This window comes from Castor canadensis, chromosome 16 (genome assembly GCF_047511655.1).
Source record: "Castor canadensis chromosome 16, mCasCan1.hap1v2, whole genome shotgun sequence".
Classification (NCBI taxonomy): Eukaryota; Metazoa; Chordata; class Mammalia; order Rodentia; family Castoridae; genus Castor; species Castor canadensis.
Window position 1 is genome coordinate 61,804,450 of NC_133401.1, and position 19,357 is coordinate 61,823,806.

General features: G+C 44.6%; 1 protein-coding gene across 1 annotated transcript; it reads right to left on the reverse strand.

Annotated features, from left to right (window-relative positions):
- Positions 1-5,222: 5,222 nt before the first annotated feature.
- Positions 5,223-13,002, reverse strand: Il4 (interleukin 4). The gene is made up of 3 exons (XM_020175976.2): positions 12,642-13,002; positions 7,663-7,824; positions 5,223-5,333 (listed from the first exon to the last, which is right to left on the reverse strand). Exons 1-3 carry the CDS (start codon positions 12,768-12,770, stop codon positions 5,223-5,225), a joined length of 402 nt encoding a protein of 133 aa, XP_020031565.1. The 5' UTR covers positions 12,771-13,002.
- Positions 13,003-19,357: the final 6,355 nt, after the last annotated feature.

Sequence of the window (19,357 nt, forward strand, 5' to 3'; positions counted from 1 at the left end):
AGTAGTGTCATTTTTGCACCTGTGCCCCTCTTCTATAGTTGAGTTCTGGAACCACTTTGTCCATGCCTTACCCCTAAGGGGCTCACTCACTGTGAGTGCCCATGTTGTCAGTTGGGTGCTTATTACATGTCCATTATGTCATCTTGTGAAGACCCTCTAGAGTGATCTCTTCTATCACCCTGAGGGATTATTTTCCTTCTTCAGGGATGACAAGACTAAGTAAAAGAATGTGTTTTTATTTATTTATTTTTGGCTAATAGGACTGTAAATTTTGTGGTCTCCTTCTAGTCTATTTGACTCGGGATCACCATTTCCCACTTTCTTTCTTGTTTGGTCCTAATAACATTGTTACTTTCTGTCCTAATCTTTTCCAATGAATCACTTTGAATCCATTTTTAAAACAAGGTGCTGTCCAAATAAATGAAGACCATACTTAACTGGTGCCTGACAGGACTCAGCTCTGAAGCCACAGCCAGCTGAAGGAGCCTCCAAACACATTTGTTACCATATTAGCTGAATTGTTCCTTCTTAAGCTGTTTCATTTGCAAAGCAAATCAGGTATTCAGTCCTCCATCGGAAGTTGATCAAATGTGTGGGAAAATGATTATGAAGAGGCTACTTCAAAAACAACCTGTTTCCTCTCAGCATTTATCTTAGGCTTCCTGCGACCCAACCTTCACGTTACTTTTATCAATGTTATCAGAACATCAGATTGTCATACCCAAACACGTTTATGGCTCTGACTAAAGAATATAACAGATCAGACATTCTTCCACACCTGCTCCCCTCCCCCATCTCTTTTTAGAGGGCTGGGGAAATTTTAGTTTGTAATCAAAGGCTTTATTTCTCCAATTGTACAAAAGAACTGGGACTTTACAACTGAATAAAATACTTCTCAGAGTCGATACCAATCTTAGCAAGAGGATATTGCCTAACAAGAGGATATTGTCTAAAAGTACCAGAGTCATTACAGCAATTTTAGGTAGGCCTTGATTTCTACTCCACCATGAGTTATGCCGCTCAGTCATCCACCATCCTTTTTTGTGTGTTTTCTGAGGCCCATTGCTGTACATGTACATCTACTTAATGGTTGCCTGCCCTGTGTTGGAAAACTCACAGCCTCCCTCAGGGGGGGAGGGAGAATGGTAATGCAGCACACACAGAGCTCTGTGGCAAATGAATGGTCAGCTAGCATTCTTCCCTTGCAGTTAGCATGATGTCTTGCATGGCGGCTGCCTGGCCAAAGTGTCAGAAATGGCTGCTTTTCCCGTGAAGTACTGACTGAGATTGGAAGCGCTTCAATAGTGGGGAAAGCATTCTGGGTGGAAAGGGGAACTCATGTTTGGATGCTGTGCTTTGGTCAGTGCTTGAAGTAGGGCAAAAGGGATGGGGGCAAATGGGTCTGAGGAGAGGGATAGGCCTGGGTCCTATTGTGAAATGGCTTTGTATGGGTCATTCACCTTGTTTGTTTTTTTAAAAAAGCAAATGTGGGGAAAGATCAAATGGAAGAAAACCAGACATGGCTGCTAAAAGGACAGATGAGGTACAGACCTGGACCCTGGAGCTGACATGGTAGTCAGCCAGAGTACCACCCTCCCTGTCTTCTCAGTTCTTTCTCTTGAACTCATGACTGGTGTAGACTGGAGGAGCAAATGTGTCCTTACATCTCTTTACTCATGATGCCTGGTAGGGACCCAGTGCATGGTGAGCACACAAAACATCTAAACATAGTTTTGTTTGGCTTAACATTGGCATAGGAAATAAGAAGGAGCAAGACAGCCTGGAGGCTGCAAGTTGGATAGGAAGAAGCTGGCTTAGAAGAGATGCTCTCTCGCCAGCTAAGACAATGCCTGGGCCTTAGGGCAGGTCGTTCAGGAGATACTGGGTATGACAGCTAAGTAAGGCAGAGGTAGCTAATGGGGGTGGGAGTGAAATGGTTCAATCTTTGCTGTCAGTGTCACACATTCCACACACAGACCAGGCATATCCCGAGAAGCAGGCACCATCTGTGGCTAAATTGCCTAAGCGAACATGCTTAACTTACAAGCATCGAAACTTTCACTTAATCCTAAAGTTTCCCCACTCATTTATTTAATAAATATCCGGATTCATGTTCTTTCATTCTGTTGGTAAATTCAAAGGCTTATTTTGGAGACTTAAATCCAGAGTCCAGGACTGCCTGTGTGGAAGTAAATCGGACCGTGATTTGTGTCTTGACCATCGAAACTTATCTTGTGACGGACCAGTCTTGAGCCTGCATGTGTCCTTTCTGTGGTCTGTTCTTTCTTTTTGACAGCCTTTCCTTTATCATCCTGGTCTCATACACGAAGTGTAACCCACAACTCATATCCTGTGGCAGACTACAGCTCACATCAGCCATTGAATGCAAATGAGTTGCAATCAAAGGAGAGAGGAAATTAAAGTTCTCGGTGTGTATCTTCTCCTGCTGGCCTCAGAAGCCTCCATGACTCTCTTACTTCACTTATTGCCCTTGGCATGCTGGTATTTTATGTGGGCAGGGTGAAACTGGCTGTGGTCATGGTGAGACTTTAAGCTTTTGATTTTTTCCCCATTATTTTGAAAGGGTTAAAAAGATGTTATTTATTTTGGTGTAATTTTAGTACTAGTATTAATTTTTGTCACATGTAAGAGAGGATGAAAATAGTGCTCAATCACTGTTACTAGATCCATATTCTTACAGAGAACATGTTTTAAGAGGCAAGTTCTAATGATTTGACACTTGGTTTGTTTTTTCTTTTTCTCCCTTTAATTTCTTTTAAAAAGCAGCTTTTTTGAGATATTCATATCTACAAAATTCATCCTTTTAAAACACACAGTTCAGTGGTGTTTAGTCTATTCCTAGAATTGTGCAGCCATCATCACTATCTTAGAACATTTTCATCCTCCCCAGAAGAAACTCCAGGCCCATTAGCAGTCACTCCCTTCCATCTACCACTCCTACTCCAACAACCAGTATTCTGGTTTTGCCTCTCTGGATTTTCCTAGTCCAGATATGTCATATGAATAGAATCACATCGTGCATGCTCTTTGGTATCTGGCTTACTCATGTTTCCAGTGTTCATCCATTTTGAGACACGTGTCAGCCTTTCTTTTTACTGTCAAATAATACTCTGTTGTGTGGGCATAACACATTTTGTTTATCCATTCACAGTCAAGGGACATACGCCTTGCTTCTACTTGTTCGCCATCATGAACATTGTGTAGACATATGCTGACAGGTATTTTGTGTTTGTATTGGGTTGAAATTTCTGAGGCATAAACTATGTTTAACTACTTGAGGAACTGCCAAACTGTTTTCCAAAGCGGCTATATCATTTTCCACTCATGGGCTAGTTGTGGTTCAAGTGATAGAACGCCAGCTTTGAAAGCGCAAAGCCCTTTTCCAGTTGTACTAGCTATGTTTGTATAAGGGTTCTGTTTTTCCACATCTTTGCCAACATTTGTTATTATCTGTCTCTTAAATTACTTTAATTTCAAAATAAACATGGTCACACACTTGCTATGCACATGGTCTCTCTCTCTCTCTCTCTCTCTTTCACACACACACACACACACACACACACACACACACACACACACACACTTATAATGGAAAGCTAACAATTTCCAACCTTGCTTCATCCCTCCTTAGTCTAAGTTCCTTTCCCAGCAAACTATCTTTCCTTTTTTTGTTTTTGATTTGTCCAGTGACTATCGTGAATAATTCCAATGATTTCTTGATTCATTACTTTTAACTTTTTATTATGAAAACTCTAAAATATTTATAAAAGCAGAGAAGTACTGTCAGTTCCCATGTACCTGTTCCCAGCAACAGCAGTCATCAACTCATGACCACTCTTTCCAACTATTTATTTATCAACTTGAAAAATGAAGGTTTATTTCATAAATGTTTCTTTGTTGTGTTTTGGCAGGCACTCTACCACTTGAGCCACGCACCCAACTCATTCTTCCTTATTTTTCGCAGGACCTTTGGTTTATGCCCAGGCCAGTGCTCCTCCTATTTATGTTTCCCATATAGCTGGGAGTAATTGCACATTTTGCCCCTGTTGACCTGATCTCTGCCTCCCTAGCGAGGATTACAGGCATGAGCTACTGTGCCAGCTGTTTTTGTTTTTTGAGATGGTCTCACTATGTTGCCCAGGCTGGTCTCAAACGCATGGTGATCCTCCTGCCTCAGTCTCCTGAGTAGCTGAGATTACAGGTGTGTATCACCACACCTGGCTTCCCTTCCATATTTTTATAATAAATTATTTTGAGTTCTATTACCTTTTGAGGTAGAGTTTCGCTATGTGGCCCAGGCTATCTTAAAACGTGCAATCCTCCTGCCTGCCTCCCAAGTGCTGGGATTACAGGAATATGCCACCAATTTTCTTATTCTTGCTGCATCAACTTTAGTCAGCATTGTTATAACTGACCTCCTCCCTGTGGATATTAGTCCCCTGCTTTTTTCTTTGCTTCTGCTTTGACCTCCCAACCACTTTCAGTTATACCTTTTATATTGTCAGGTAGATAGCATTTATAATCTGTTCTTTAATTGTAATTAAGTCTTCTGTGCTTTGTCTATTGGTGGCTCTAAGAGTTGAGAACCAAGGGAATTTGCATTATTATAATTTAAAATTTTGTTAACTACAAAACTGAACTGTGTGAGGAGTATTTTTTCTACAGATTCAATATAATACTCCTTATGCCAATGGGAGAAGAATGTTCTAAGAACCCAGTTAATGCCTTTTTTTTTCTTCTCCTTCTTCTTTTTTTTTTTTTTTTGTCAATCCCTGGTTTTCAAAACCCAGGGCTTTGTGTATGCCTGGCAAGCAATTCTACCACTGCACACCCCAGCCTTGCTGAAACCTTTTCAATTCAGAAATATGTGAAAGTTAGTAGAACACATGGACCCATTCTGCGAGCTCTCTTGGCATTTACCTGTCCAGTGGCCTTGTATTCTCTAATTCTATTTGGATCATGTCCCCAGTGAGAAAGGAACTCCTCGAGCAGGAAGTGGTCTTTCCATTTTGCTCCCACACCGTTAATAGCCTCTCAATAACTAAACTGGTTTCTTTAAGAGCTGCAAACCATAAGCTCATTTGCCAGGTGAAGAGAACCATACCATAATGCTGAGACTGTGAGAGTCTACATATATTTTATTTTATAATTAGTTATAAATATATAAATACTTTAAAAATAAAGCTACTTAAACTGATAAATTAAGACAATAAGCTTCCACACTGTGAATATTTCTTCTGCATGATCCTTTTTAGGCTTTCCAAGAAGTTTTTCAGAGTGGTCTGCATGGATTCATTCACAGGACAGTTTTTCTACAAAAGAAACATTTCATTAGCTTGCATCAGTAAGCATTCTAGTCTGCTACCAGGCCTATTTACTTTGTCTACTTGGTCAAGCCGACTCTGACACTTGCCAGTTAACAATAATCAAACCAAGTCTAGCTTGACTGGAAGTCTGACTCTGCCACTAGGCCAGCAGGGTTTGCTTATTTTTTGGTAAATGCCACTTACACTTCTAGAACTGGTTACTATACCACCACTAGCTGTCTGCTTTCAGGGATGCCACAGTCTCAGGCGTGTCACAGCTAGGGGCTTCTCACAGGAAGGTGTGGGCTCAGACCTACCTGTTGCCGTGCTTGGCCTGTGCATGACTGCCTGGCCTGGGGAGCCAAATGCGCTCATGTTGTCTTCCTGCCCATGAAACAGCAGTACTGCAGCAGCAGTGGCTCTAAAGTAAGGAAGGCATCCTGGTGCCTACCACCAGGCCACTGCTACAGTTTGGAGCTCAGCTCTACCAATTATTAATTGTGTGGCTTAGGACAAGCTACTTAATTTATAAAAGATTCACAATGGTGCCTACTTCATAAGTTCACTAAGAAGATATAAAGAGAAATGTGTGTTGTGCCAGGTCCCCACTGCATCCCCTTACCTTATAAGTAAGGCAGTAGGCCCAGGGAAGGGATGAAGGTTCTTGTGCCTCTCTAAGGCCAGTTCCTCTGCTTGTCATTAGATAACACCCACCATTGGCCATAGGACTTCTTGTCTATAATTCTCCCTCTTTCCTATAGCATCCATTCTCCCTTCTGCCCTAGATCATCCCCATTCAGATACTAGCGTGCTGAATACACCCCACCTAAAGAACCTCCCTCAGGCCGTACTTGCTCCTCAGCTGTGCCTTACAGCAAAACTCTCCCGAAGACTTTTCTGTGCTCACTGCCCCTTCTCTAACTTCTCGCCACCCTGTTTTCTGCTGAATCAACTTCAGTCTGGCTTACTTCCCTGCCCCTCCATTCATACCAGCATCACTGATGCCCTCTATCATGGCAAACTCAATGGCCATTCTGTCAACATTGTACTGGACCTTTCAGGACATTTGACAGTGATGATCACTCTGTCCTTCGAAGAGAGTCTTTGCTTTCTTCAGGGGTACCACATACTCTTCGGTTTTCTCCCTCTTCACTGGCAAATACTCAGTCCCCTTCACTGGCTCCTCCTCAAGGCTCAGGTTTTGGATCTTTTTCTTTCCCCATTTCATTTATGTTTTAAATGGTCTCTATAAAAAAATCTCCATTTTAAATTGTAAGTCCTAACCTTTCCCTAAGCTCTAGACTCTAATTGTCGTCTCAACATGTCCAGTCAGCTATTTAATAGCTACCTGACTTGTTTTATGAGGGAAGAGGTTACTGTCCTGCTAGATAAGTGCTCTGCTACTGATCTACATCCCAGCCCAAGTTCTTGACAAACATTTAATCTTCTGCTTGACTCCAACCCTGCTTTGTCCCAGTCTTCATGTCTCTGCAACCAATACTAGCTTCTCCCAAAGGGGTTCGCCAGGATCCAAGAGGGCCCCTTTTACTCCTCTTTCTCTCATCCCTCACAGCTAAGCTGTTAGCAGGTCCTTCTGGTTCTATGTTTAGTTATACCCCAAGTCTCACCACCTCCCCTGCTCCCACCTTGTCTAAGCCCCTGTTATTCTCTCTCCTGGTCGACTATGATAGCCTCCAGACAGGCCATCTTTCTTCTCCACTTATGTCCACTCACTGTATTTACCAGATGGTAGCTGGGGTGATACCTTTAAAGCACAGTATCAATCTCTGCACTGCTCAAAACTCTGAATGTCTTTCCCACCATCTTTGGGGAAAAATTCAAACACTTGTGTGAGCTAATCTGCTAAAGTCTCCCTTGCTTACTTTGGTGAACATATGGAGCTCATGTCCACCCGAGGGCCTTTGCCTAGTAGTTCCTTCTGCCTGTTAGCTGTGTGACCTGCTCCTTCACTTAATCCAAATGTCTGCTCAGAGAATGTCAGTACTCCTGTGTCAGACCCTTCACCCATGATCAGTGCTCTTTATTCCTATGATTTTCTTCATAGCACTGACACTACTAGACAGCATATCACATGTCTGTTTCTTCTAGCTCCCCCACTAGAACATGAGGGTAGAGGTTCTACCTGCTTGTCTTTAATGCTGCACCCTCAGGGCCTAGAACAGCGCCTGGCACTTGAAGAGCTCAACAAATGCTTGCTGAGTGAAGATGTTGGTTATTTGTGGGGACTACAGCTAATAAGGAGGATCATTTGGAGGTGAAGCTGTTTTCCACTGGGAAGCCAAGCTCTAGCAGCCAGGAACACAACGCAGCATACCGATTGAACCATGCTGTGTAAGATCCTGTAGAGTTGTTTCAGGCGAGAGAGGACATCCCGGTCCTTGTGCCCAGTCAAGCACTGAGTCACCTTGCTCTGGGGGTTATACATCTGCCGAAGTACAGCTGTAGCCCTGCACAGGAGTTCCTTCTCTGTTGTGTTCTACAAAGAGAAATGCCATAGACAGCTATGAGCTACTCTAATTTCAGCATGGGAAAGAGATTGTTTTTCCATCTGATTTCTTCTTTCCAGGAAGGTAACCGGAGAAGGTGAATTTGCTCAACTTTGGATCTATATTCAAGTATTCCTGTGACATGAAGGAAGGCCACTTGGGCAGTGATAAATCTCTATCAACAACCTCTCTCAATTACTTGCAACCTTCTCAGAACCTTCCAAGTTCTTTTCCCATGGACGGTTTTGCTGAAGAGGTACCTGAATTAAAGTCAGCCAATGAGGCAAGTGACATAGTGAAGACTGGAACGCAGGACCATCTGTCTTTGCAGCCAGTTTCTGTGTGAGCATTAATCAGATGCTGCTCTCTTTCCTGTGAAGGCTCAGAATCCACCTTTCCCTGGAAACCTACCATACTTGCTGAAAAAATGTCCACCATCCTTTTGGGCAGCACTCTCCATTTGGCCCTCCCCAGAAGACAGAGCAGTGTGCTCAGGACAAGGTGCCCAGGAGCCTGGCCTGGAGGCATCACAGGGAGTGCTCCTGGGAGAGGGTATAATTGAACTGGGCCTTGGAAAGAGGTTCTTTAAGGGGTGTTTGGCCTCCAATGGGGCACAGTGAGAATGCCTTGGAATGCTGGCAGTGCTAACGTGGGTCTGGCCACATGGGTTTTCTTGGGTATGTTGGGACCGAGAAGAGGGAATATGTAAATGGGCAAACAGCTCTTGTTGGGAGCATGGGAGAGGGATTGTGTCTCAGTCTATCCAGGCCTGGTGTGTCCTCTGATTTTCCACTGAAGCACAGCCCCAGAACCTGGAGCGTGGTCTCTGTGAGCTCTGTTTCTGCATCTTAGTTTAGATAAGGAAACTGTCTGTAGCTTCTGCTGGGACCTGCCCTTGGCCCTTGGTGTTCCAAGTGTGGTTCATGGACCAGTGGCATGGGTGCCTCACAGGAGCTTGTTAGAAATGCAACTCAGACCCCACCCTGGACCTGCTGAGCCAAAATGTACAGTGACAAGATCCCTGGGGAATTCATAGGGACGCACTGTCCAAGCAGATCTGAAGTTCTTACAGTTACCTATTTTTCCTATCAAAGTATATTTTTAGCTGTACTATTAGTATTTCAATAAATACCTTCCCAGGTTGTTTTAATACATTTTTTTCCAAAATAGGGACCAACTGTTCATACTGTTTTATGTCCTTTCACACTTAACATAGACTACAGGCATTTTCTTAAGTCCTTCAGTAGTCTCTAAGAACATGGGATTGAGAGAACATAATTTATCAGTTCTCTGTTGTAGCAGATTTTTGGCAGTGAGTAATCAATGTAAGTATGTGTGCCCATCTCTTATGTCTGTAGACTATACTCTAGAAGTGCAAAACAAATTTTAAGGGTTATCCAGGAAGATACAGACCCAGCCTGAGGCACCGGAATTCCAGACCACAGAGATTTCTCCCTTCCTTTGTGGGGCTCCATGTCTCAGGGCAGGGTGGGTGGAAGGACATTTCCCTTAGTAAACTGGCTGAGTGACACCCTGATCCTGACTCTAGTAGGAAATGTAAGAGAGGTCCCAGGTGTCAGGGCTCTGGGCTTTGTGAGTGAGCAGAGGGTGGGGAGGAGAGGTGGAAAAAAGACTGATTGCACTTTCCCCCCTCACTGTGCTTCCAAATGAAAGCACTCTTGTTGCTATAGAGAGAATGCCAAAAGAAGAGCTCCTTTGCTTATTTTTCCATCAAAACCTAGTGAGACTTTTCTGAATCTTTGGCTTGGAGCCTAGGAATTAAACTGCCTGTTAGTTTTGGCCACTTTACCACATAATGCAGGAAAAAAAAACCCTCTGAAGATATTTTTCAAAGAACTTACTAAAAGTAATTCAGATAAAATTAGAATTGAAAAGAGTTTGCATCAAATGGAAAAACTTCAACTCATTTTATAGGCAGTTTTAGTCAAAGGCCTAAAAATTTTAGTTCCATTGGTTTTGCTGCCAAAAGATGATGCTTTATCCCACCCCCAGCATCTTGCCACATTGTGTCCTTCTGCCTGTAGAGCTCTTATGTCCTTGGGGTTCTGGCCATGGCTCAGAGAATGCACTCTGACAGTTCACAACTGCTCAGGAAGAGACTCAAAAGATGATCCCAGGACCACACCAAATCTGTCCCTCATATGAGTGGCAGGAAGGGCCACCCAGGAGGTTTCTTCTACAGCAGTGGCCCCATTAGTGGTCTAACTCAGTTCTTGACAGGCCTCATTTAGGGCTATGAAAAAAAAATCAAGTCCTATTGTTACCGTGTTTCATTATCTCCAGCTGCCCAAATCTAGTCAGCCAGTGCTATATACAAGAATATTCATTAACAACAAGCAAGGAAAAACCATATGAGTACAGAGCTCTCTAAAGAATTATGGACTTTTAACTACCACATTTTGGTTCCGCCCAAAAGTCTTTCAGAGAGCATCCAGCTTGCTTGCTTTCTACTTTGCACTTTCTCAGACAACCTTGGTTTCACTGACAGGCAGGCAGGTGTGACCTGTGAAGCCTAGAATTTAGTCAGAATATTCTTTCCAGCAATTGCAAAGAACATGATGATATCCAACCTGGAGACACTGAAATTCTTGATTCCCAAAAAAAACAAAGTCATTACACTGGAGTCTGGAAATATATTCTCCTTTGGGAACACAAAGAAGTATCTTTTTTTCCCACATAGCACTTCTGTGGGTTTTTGAAAATAACCTTTCCCCTTTCAGAAATATCTTAATACATAAGTAAGCAGTGCTGAGTCTTTGAGGGAAAGAAGAGTTGAAGTGTGAGATAGTTAATTCCAGGAGAGACAGAAGCAGTTTGGGAATGCCTATGAGACACAAAAGCATGAGGACTTGTTCAGGACCCATCTATATGGAAGTGCTGAGGAAGATGTGTGAGAACTGAGTAAGAGGGGAAAAGGGAGGAGATGAAAGGCAGTGGGGGTGCTCTTCTAGTAACAGTGCAGTATGGGTGTCACAGTCATAAAGGGTTTGGCCATTTCCAAATATGGACCCTCTTTCTTAGAATCCTTGCTTCTCTGCTGCCAGCCTGTGCCTTTAATCATGGCTATCTTACATTAACACTTTCCACCAACTCAACCAACCGTCAAGTCAACTTCAAGATCACTTTTATATCTTCAAATGATATCAAACGAGCTGTGAAGACTTGCCAAAGGATGTACAGCTAGTTAATGGCACAACTGAGGCAAGAACCACAGGCTTTGTCCTTTCCAGACCCCCCCAGTGAACTGTCTCTTCCCTCACCTTTGCTAGAGCTTTCTCAGAAGTGCCGCGGCCTCAGGAAGACCCAGGGCACAGCTCAGTGGACCCGGCTTCTAGTAGGTATCACCTGGGTTGAAGGACTTGGAGATTTTATATAGACAGAAAGTTGCAAGTTATATAATGTTTTATATAGAATACATTTTATATAATATATAAATATTCCTTCAGAAACTCATCCTGTATCAGACTCTTGGAATAATCTTTAATGAAATCAGACAGTGAGGATAAAAGTCTGAACAACAACTCCTCCTGGAGTGATCAAGTCCTGTTCATGGCCTGGGTACTGGGTGACCCACCCACCCACAGGTTTCACTCCTCTCCAAGTCACCCCATCTTAGTACCCATGGAAAGCAGGTAGTTAGGAGACCACTAGTAGATCGAGCTTTGGGGCTTTCATTCTCAGTTGTGTGTTTCCATGAAAACAGGAACTGCAGTGCACAGAGCTATTGATATGGCTGTAGTCATGTGTTTGTCAGAGAAAATGCACTATCAGCTGTCACATCTATCTCCTCCCACTTCAGATGGAGGGGCGGGGGTGAGAGCAAGGGAAGCAGAAAGCTGAGATGCCCAAGCAGAAGCAGGGATGGATTGGACCCCACTCCATCCAGCAGGATGGTTCTGGGCCAGGCTGGAGAGAATTTTGACAGGTCGGAGTGAGCTGAGGGTCTCTGGACAGCCAGCTCAGGATCCTAGGCTGGTAGGTGACCAGGCTGTAGAAGAGGAGGGGCTCTGGCAATACATTTTCTGTTGCCATAGGAAGTCTCTTAGACAAAGTGAAAGCTCTCTCTCAGGCTGTAATCTCAATCTCTGTGTTTCTGAGAGTATCTGGTTTTTAGAAATGTATGGGCCAGAAAAATCCTCTCACTCAACAGGCATTTATTGAGTGCCTCCTATGTTCCTGGTACTATGCCAAGGCTGGGTAAAACCTATAGAGCTTTTACTTGACCAAATCTGAGTCAGGATTACCAAACACCAGCTTTTACACATCTAATTCAAGTGAAACCAGAAACTCTAAACCATGCTTAAGAGTAAAAAGCAAAATTCTCATTGCACAAAAACATTTAACACCTTATAGTTCATTTGGCCTGCTTGTTTTTCACTGAAGAAGTTTCTTGTTCAAACACTGTAGATGGCCCTTCTTTCACAAGCCCCCTCATCTGTCAAAGCAGGTCACAGAGTAGCTTCTTACCTTGGGGACAGCGAAGATTTCCGCTACAGTCAACTCGGTGCATGAAGTCTTGGCATATGCAGGACGAGAGAGCAAAAGACAGAATTAACCTCCAGCTGGACAGAGAAATCCTTGACACTCCTCTCTAACTTTTTCACACCAAGAAAACTTCCTGCAATTCCCCAGAAGAAAGTGATGGAGGAGAAGTCTTGCTATGCTCCCCATCTTGCTCCCAGCCACCAGCTACTGACTTCTCTAGCAGCTGGATTCTTCTCAGGGCCAGAAGTACCTAAGGCATCACTAGAACATCTGGAGAGACGGTGCCAGACAGTGTACTCACTTTTTTCTCTGAGAGTGTATTCAAAGTTTGGATGATCTCTGTTAAGGAACGGTTGCATCCGTGGACAAGATTGCCAGTACATGCTAGTAGGCAGAACAGAGCAGCAGTCAGCTGGGGGGTGAGACCCATCAATAAATCTCTATTGTCAGTGACAATGGGAGACAATTAGTTTATCAGGAGACGCTAACAATGCAATTCTGACAAAGATATCTCTATATATAGATTTAAAATTGCTGAAACTGAGGGAAAATGAGTTTACATTGGAAATTTTTGTTACACAAGATTGTCAGTCGGTTGGGGCCAATCAGCGTCTCTCTTCCAGGAGAAAAAATGCCTCAGAGAAACAGGTAAAATGTTCCTGTGAAATCAGACCAATAGGAAAATGAAACCTTTTTTAAAAATCAACTACAAAGTTTCAGCATAGGAAATTACACCATAATTTGCTCTTTAGATTAATCTTATCAGCTTGGGGTTGCTGCTGCCTTTTGCTTTGCTTAGAAGGAAGAGGCCACAGGTGTCCGAGCTTGGGTTAGTGCCGGCCTCCTGGGGAAACATAGAGTAATATCAAGAAAGTTTGCCTTGCACAGCATTTCGACCTGGCTTCTTCCAGGTACGGTGGGTGCCTTGGAAACTCTCTTGTCATGGGAAGGCTGACCTGGTCCGTTTTCTGTGTGGAAGGAGGACATTGGGCACAGATTCTCTTCTGTTCCAGGCTGACTGTTCTCACAAGTGGAAGTCTTTAGAGAAGGACAAGTGACATCACATGGGTGGGCCAATAAAGAAGGCCCTAGGCAAGGTTGAAGGTTGTCCATTCCAAGGCTTTGACAATGGCCACTTTTTAAGTGGAACTTAACACATCTTGATCAGGAGAGACAGCCATAATCTTACCAATTCACTGATGGAGTCAATTTGCTCTATCAGTTCCCTGCCACTCACTCTGCTGTTTTAATCTAATTCTTTGTGACCCTGATGAGATGCTCATCACCTCACCTTGACAGTGAAAATATGGAACCTGCCATTAACCTGGATGCAGAGGCTGCTGTGCAGTGTCCCTTTCTCCTGCCACCCTCTGCACCCTCTAGAGAAAGGGCTCTGCAGTCAGCTGGACACCTGGTCCCGGGCCTGCATGCTTCATGTCCCTCCAAGGGCTACTCCTCTCTAGATTCTTGTCCTTGGATTCTGGCCTTTTCTTCTCACTAACTTCCTCTGGAAGATCACCTAGAAATGTTTATTGCTAAGGTTTTTCCTTTATTTTGGATCTTTTTTTCCAAAATATTATTATTATTTAATTGACAAAATGTATATGTTTATGGCATATAAATGTTTTTTAAAATGTATACATTGTAAAGCCAGACGCAGTGGCTCACACCTGTAGCCCAGCACTCAGGAGGCTGAGACAGGAGGATAGTGAGTCCAAGAGGGTCTGGCCTGGGTAACATAGTGAGACCCTGCCTCAAAATCAAATAAAATAAAAAAGGATGAACTGTGGAATTGCTAAACCAAGCTAATTAGCATACATCACTTGTGTACTTATTTATTTGTAGTAAGAAAATAAAAATCTACTCTCAGTGATTTTTATAAGGATACAGTAAATTGTTATTAACTATAGTCATGTGTTATACAATTCTGCAAATTTCTTGGCTTATTTCTCTTTTCTAACTGGAACTTTGTGTCCATCCTTTTCCCCATCCTCCCTTCCCCTTCCCGTGATGACCACCAGTCTCCTCTCTGCTTCCCTGATTCCACATGTGAGGGAGGCTGTCTGTGCCTGGCTTATTTCACTTAATGTCCATAAACCTCCAGTTTGTCCATGTTGTCACAAGTGACAGGATTGCCCTCATTTTAACGCTGAATAAAATTCTGTTGTGTACATACAGCTTCCAATCTGACCTCTGTGAAAGGGAAACCAGACAATGGTGCCAGGGAGGTCCTTAGGCTATATTCAGGATCCTCCCGTTGGGACTGTGCAACAACCTTGCCAAATTCAGCACGGTGACTTCTGACACCAGTTCCCCAAAGCTGAGCAAAACTTCACAGGTAAGAGCACTGTCCTTCATAAGATTGCCTTTCCCTTATACCCCAGCTGCAAATTGAGGGATCATCAGTCTACCCTCACTTCTGACCAACTGGCTACAGTCTTGGGGGTTCTGACACACCCCTCAAGTTTAACAATTCGCTAGAAAGACTAGGAAAACTCGAGAAGATACTATACATAAGATCACAGTTTTTTGGTTTTTGTTTGTTTGTTTGTTTTATTCTAGGAAAGGAAAGAGAAGCAGCCAGAAGAGGAGGCACAGGGGAGGAGGTCTAGGAGGGCTCCAAGGTCAGACAACTTCCGTTGTCTTTTCCCCATGAAGTCAGAGCACATCACCTTCTCAGCACTTGGATATGTGACAAAATTTAGAGTATTTCCACACTGAGGAGGTGCCCCCAGGTGTTGATGTCAGAGTTTTTCCTGGTTTCACTGAGAGGCATAGTTGATAATGGTTGATGGTTGGTTACTCACTTGAACCCATCCTCCAGTCCTCTCCTCAGAGGCCAGGCTGATAATCACAGTGGCTGAGTGGTGTGACTAACCCCATCCTGAGTCATTGGCAACAAAGAACAGTCAGATTCTTTCTTCCAAGGGTTTGTAGCCATTGGACTGAGAGCCGGGACAAAGGCCAGACCTCTCTGTGGATACAGTTGGTTCTTCACTACTCAAATGGGGGCGTTTGAGAGAAGAGCCTATGGTTCCTTCCAGTGCTGTTGGAGACTTCAGCTGAGGATTGACTCTTATGAGAAGTGAGGTGGAGCAGAGACTCCAGTGAAAATGGAAGGGACCTTGTCCAGAGTAGGCATGCTAGAGAAGTCCCACTAGATAGGTTCTTGATGAAAACAGTGACACAGAGGGACAGCTGGAAGGGAGGAACTGGTTCCAGAGTGTCTGAGAGCCAGTGATTGGCCATCTGTGTATCCTACAGGTGTTTTTCTGAACATTGATAAGGGCCAGACCTGGGTTGAGGTTCTGTGGACATAGACAGTGAGTCAGAAATGTAATATAGGAATATATTGTAATATATAATAATGTAATATGGGAATGTTTAGCTCAGAAGCAGAATATGGCTAGTTTGCTTGTTTCAGTGGTTGAATGAGGACAAAGAAAAGAGGATGAACTTTCCTGAACATCAGGAAGTGACCAGAAGTTCCCCTCAAGGGGTAGAAGATGGGCCATCCAAACCCAAGTGACAGTGCCATGGTGGCTGACCAGGCAGAAGTTGAAAAGGTGTATGTCTGCACCGGCAGAGAACAAAGAGGTCAGCAGTGGCAAAAAAAAGCCTGCAGGAATTGTGGGCAGTGACTGGATGGGGTGGGAAGGCACTTAAGTCCAGGAGGGAAGTTAGAGACACTGCTGGGCAATGGCTGTGTCTGTCACAAACCCTTCCCTTGCCCTGTGTGATAGCTGAGAACAAGCATCAGCCCCTCCATGGCCACAGGGCTTTTCTTTCAGGCCCTGGTTTAGGGTGGCTATGAGCACTGGGTTGTAGAGTCCAGCAGACAAGCCACTTGTTGACTCTGTGACCATGGGCAGATCACAAACTATGTGGATAATGTAGCTCTTTCTCCTAGGGCTTCCATGAGCACTAGATGACAAGGTCCCATGGGAAGTACTAGGCACATGTCACTCCATAAAGGGTAGCTTTTACAAGAGGCTGCCAGGACATACCAGGTAAAGAGAGCGGATTCTGGGCTCCAGCAGCCTGTCAAGTCTGGCTGCTCTGTGTCCTCCTCCTGTGAGCATGGACAGGCACTCAGACTCATTGGAAAAACGGGAGTGATTAATGTGGTTGTTTTAAGGAATAACTAAAGTTTAAAGTACTTAGTGCCTGAGACAATACTGCTATATAAGTGACAGCATTGTCATTACTGTTGTAGCAATCCTATCTTTGATTGCGTGGACGACTGTAGCACTTCACCTTTAGTAAACCCAAGTATGGATGGATCCTCAAGGTTTTTATGGTTGGGCGCGTGCATGATTCCCACACTTGTCCCTCTCAGATGTGTTTCCTTCTAGTCTTTGGGTCCCTGCCCTTGCTTCTGGTGAGTCATAGTTGCTGCTGTGACTTATAGACCTGGAAGTGGGAAGCAGACTTCTGTGAGTGCTTCAGTCAGAAAAGGACTTGATGCAGGGAGGAGGGTGTGCATGGCTGTGTCCAGAGGCTGGGGGAGTGGCTCCAACCTGGGCCCTGACTTAGAAGGCCTGGCCACAAGGGAAGTATGACCTTTGAAGCCAGGAGTTCCATCCCCCGCACCGGCCCCTCCCCACCCTTCCCCCCCACCCTCACACCCCCCCTCCACCCCCGCCCCCGCCAGGCTATAATGCAAAACACAGCCTCCCCATACCTGCAAAACTGCCCCAGGAGAAAAGCTCATCTCCCCACAGCCCAAAGGAGCAGAAAGAAGGTGACAGCCTCCCTTCTGCTTCAATGGCTCTTTGGAGAAGTCAGTTCATGTTCAGACTCACTTTGGGGGAGTCTGAGGCATGCACTATGAGCATTCAAGCCTGCAGCATCACCAGGAACAGAGTTGAGCAAGACAGCCCTGTCCCTGGACCTGGCTGATGACCTCTCACCTGGCCGGTCATATTCATAATTGCACAGGAAGGGCCATCCCAGCTCCTCACAGGGTTACAGAGTAGCGAGGTTTCCCCGAAGGCATGATGTTGATGCAGAGATGGGATTTGGTGGCTTCAGCTAGGAGCTGGGACTGGAAGGATGGGGCCAAGTGCTGGCTTCAGGGCAGGTATTCTGGGGTGGGGGGATGGAATGGAGAAAGCTAGGGCATTTGGAGGGGAGAGGGGACAGAGGAGAACCAGTTACAACCTTCAGTCATTTGACACCTATTATAGTGTCAAATATAAGGCCTGAACTCAAAGGGACCAGCTAGTTCTGAGTCCCAGCTCTGTGCCACTATCTGTGTGACCTTGGCAAAGTGACCCTGTCCAGCTGTCTCTGTGGAATCGGGCTAACAGGGGTGTGGGATGGTTATATGAGGTAAGAAAGTCTTTGGTGTGGTGCCTGCACATAGTAAGCCATCAGAAAAAGCCAGCTATCCTCACCAGAAGCAGTACTCGGCACTGGCTGAGTCTGAGGGTAAGGGACAGGGAGGAGTCACAGGTGGTCCAGCTGTTTGGCTCAGGAGCTTCTCTTCACTGAGATGGAAGTTTAGGAGGCCAAGAGATGGGGTGGTGGTGTGGCAATGATGAACTGAAGGGCTGACTCGGTTCAGAGGGGTGTCAGTAGGCCCAGAGTGACTAAGTCATAGGGAAGAATGTGCTGTGAGGGAATAGAGGGGACAGGCAACACTGGAATGTGGGGGAAGAAGAGGGCCTGACAAGGATTCCTGGGTAGCAGGGTCAGAACCCAGGGACGAGAGTGTCTCCAGAAGGAGAAGTGAGTGGTCCTTGGAGATGAGGTGAGGTCGGGGCCAACGTGTCAGCTGCATCGATGGATGAACTGATAAGTTGCGATATTGGTAAGATGACGCTGAGTGCAGTGGAGACAGATGTGAACTGAAAGGAACCAAACGAAATGGAACGTGTGGCGTGGCCAGTACGTCTGCGTTCAAGAGGATGGGCTACACTAGGATGCCGGCTGCAAGGTGTGGTTCACAGTTCCGTCTTGATCTTCTTGATCTGCCTCAATCTTCCAACTGTGTCCAGGATTTAATGACAAGATGTTGTGAGTGCTGGGGAGTGTGAGGGAGGAGAGATAAAATTGGCTCAGTTGTTAACCATTGAGATTGGATGATGGATACCTGGGAATTACTTTCGTAAATGTTTGAAATTTTCTTTAATAAAAAATTTAAACATATAGAGCTGGGGATGTAGCTCAGTGGTAGAGTATTTTGCTAACATACAAGGCACTGGTTTGATCCCCAGCACTGCAAAGAAACAACAAAAAGCCTTACATGGGCAGCAAATTTAAGTATTAAATATACTAAATATAGTGTTTATTGTATCTGTATTATATATCTATATGTATAATTTATGTTATATCTTTATGTGAGCAATGTGAACTAGAAATATATAGTCTATACATACATATCCCGTGCACACACATCTCTCCTGAGTCTGACTGCCTCTTAACCCTCTGCTGCCGTACTCACCATCATTTCCCCTGGCTTGCTTTTGTTTTTTGGCAATACTGGAGTTTGAACTCAGGGCTTCATGCTTGCTAGGCAGGCACTCTACTGCGTCAGCCATCCCTCCAACCCTTTTGACTCTGTTTATTTTTTAAGATAGGATCTTAAAAAGCTGACCTGAGATGACAGGTATAGGCCACCATGCCCAGTTTTTTACCATTGAGATGGAAGTCTTGTGAACTCTTTTACCCAGACTGACCTGGAATTGTGATTCTCCCAATCTCAGCCTCCTTCACAGCTGGGATGACAGGCTTGTGCCACCATACCCAGCTAGTGGTTGAGTGGCTAGGATTACACCCACCTACCTGGGTTTCTGCAGGAGTCTGCTAACTAGTTTTCCCTTTCCTACCCTGTGTCCTATGTTCTTTACTTTGCAGTGATCAGAATGACTGTTAAATCCTGAGTCACACGTGTCCTGGCCGCTGAGGTCTGGCGAGCCTACTGTTGCCCTCACCAGCCTCAGCTCCAGCAACCAGGCCTCCCTTGAGTGCCAGGAAGTGCAGTCCCAGCTGGCTGTCCCTCAAGACTTTGGC

Excerpts from the sequence above, each read along its gene's own strand:
- Il4 (XM_020175976.2), bottom strand. The coding sequence starts at position 12,770 with ATGGGTCTCACCCCCCAGCTGACTGCTGCTCTGTTCTGCCTACTAGCA. Across the intron at positions 7,825-12,641 it reads ATACACTCTCAGAGAAAAAA|AACACAACAGAGAAGGAACT; the intron begins GTGAGTACACTG and ends TTCTCTTTGTAG. Across the intron at positions 5,334-7,662 it reads TACACAGCATGGTTCAATCG|AAAAACTGTCCTGTGAATGA; the intron begins GTATGCTGCGTT and ends TTTCTTTTGTAG.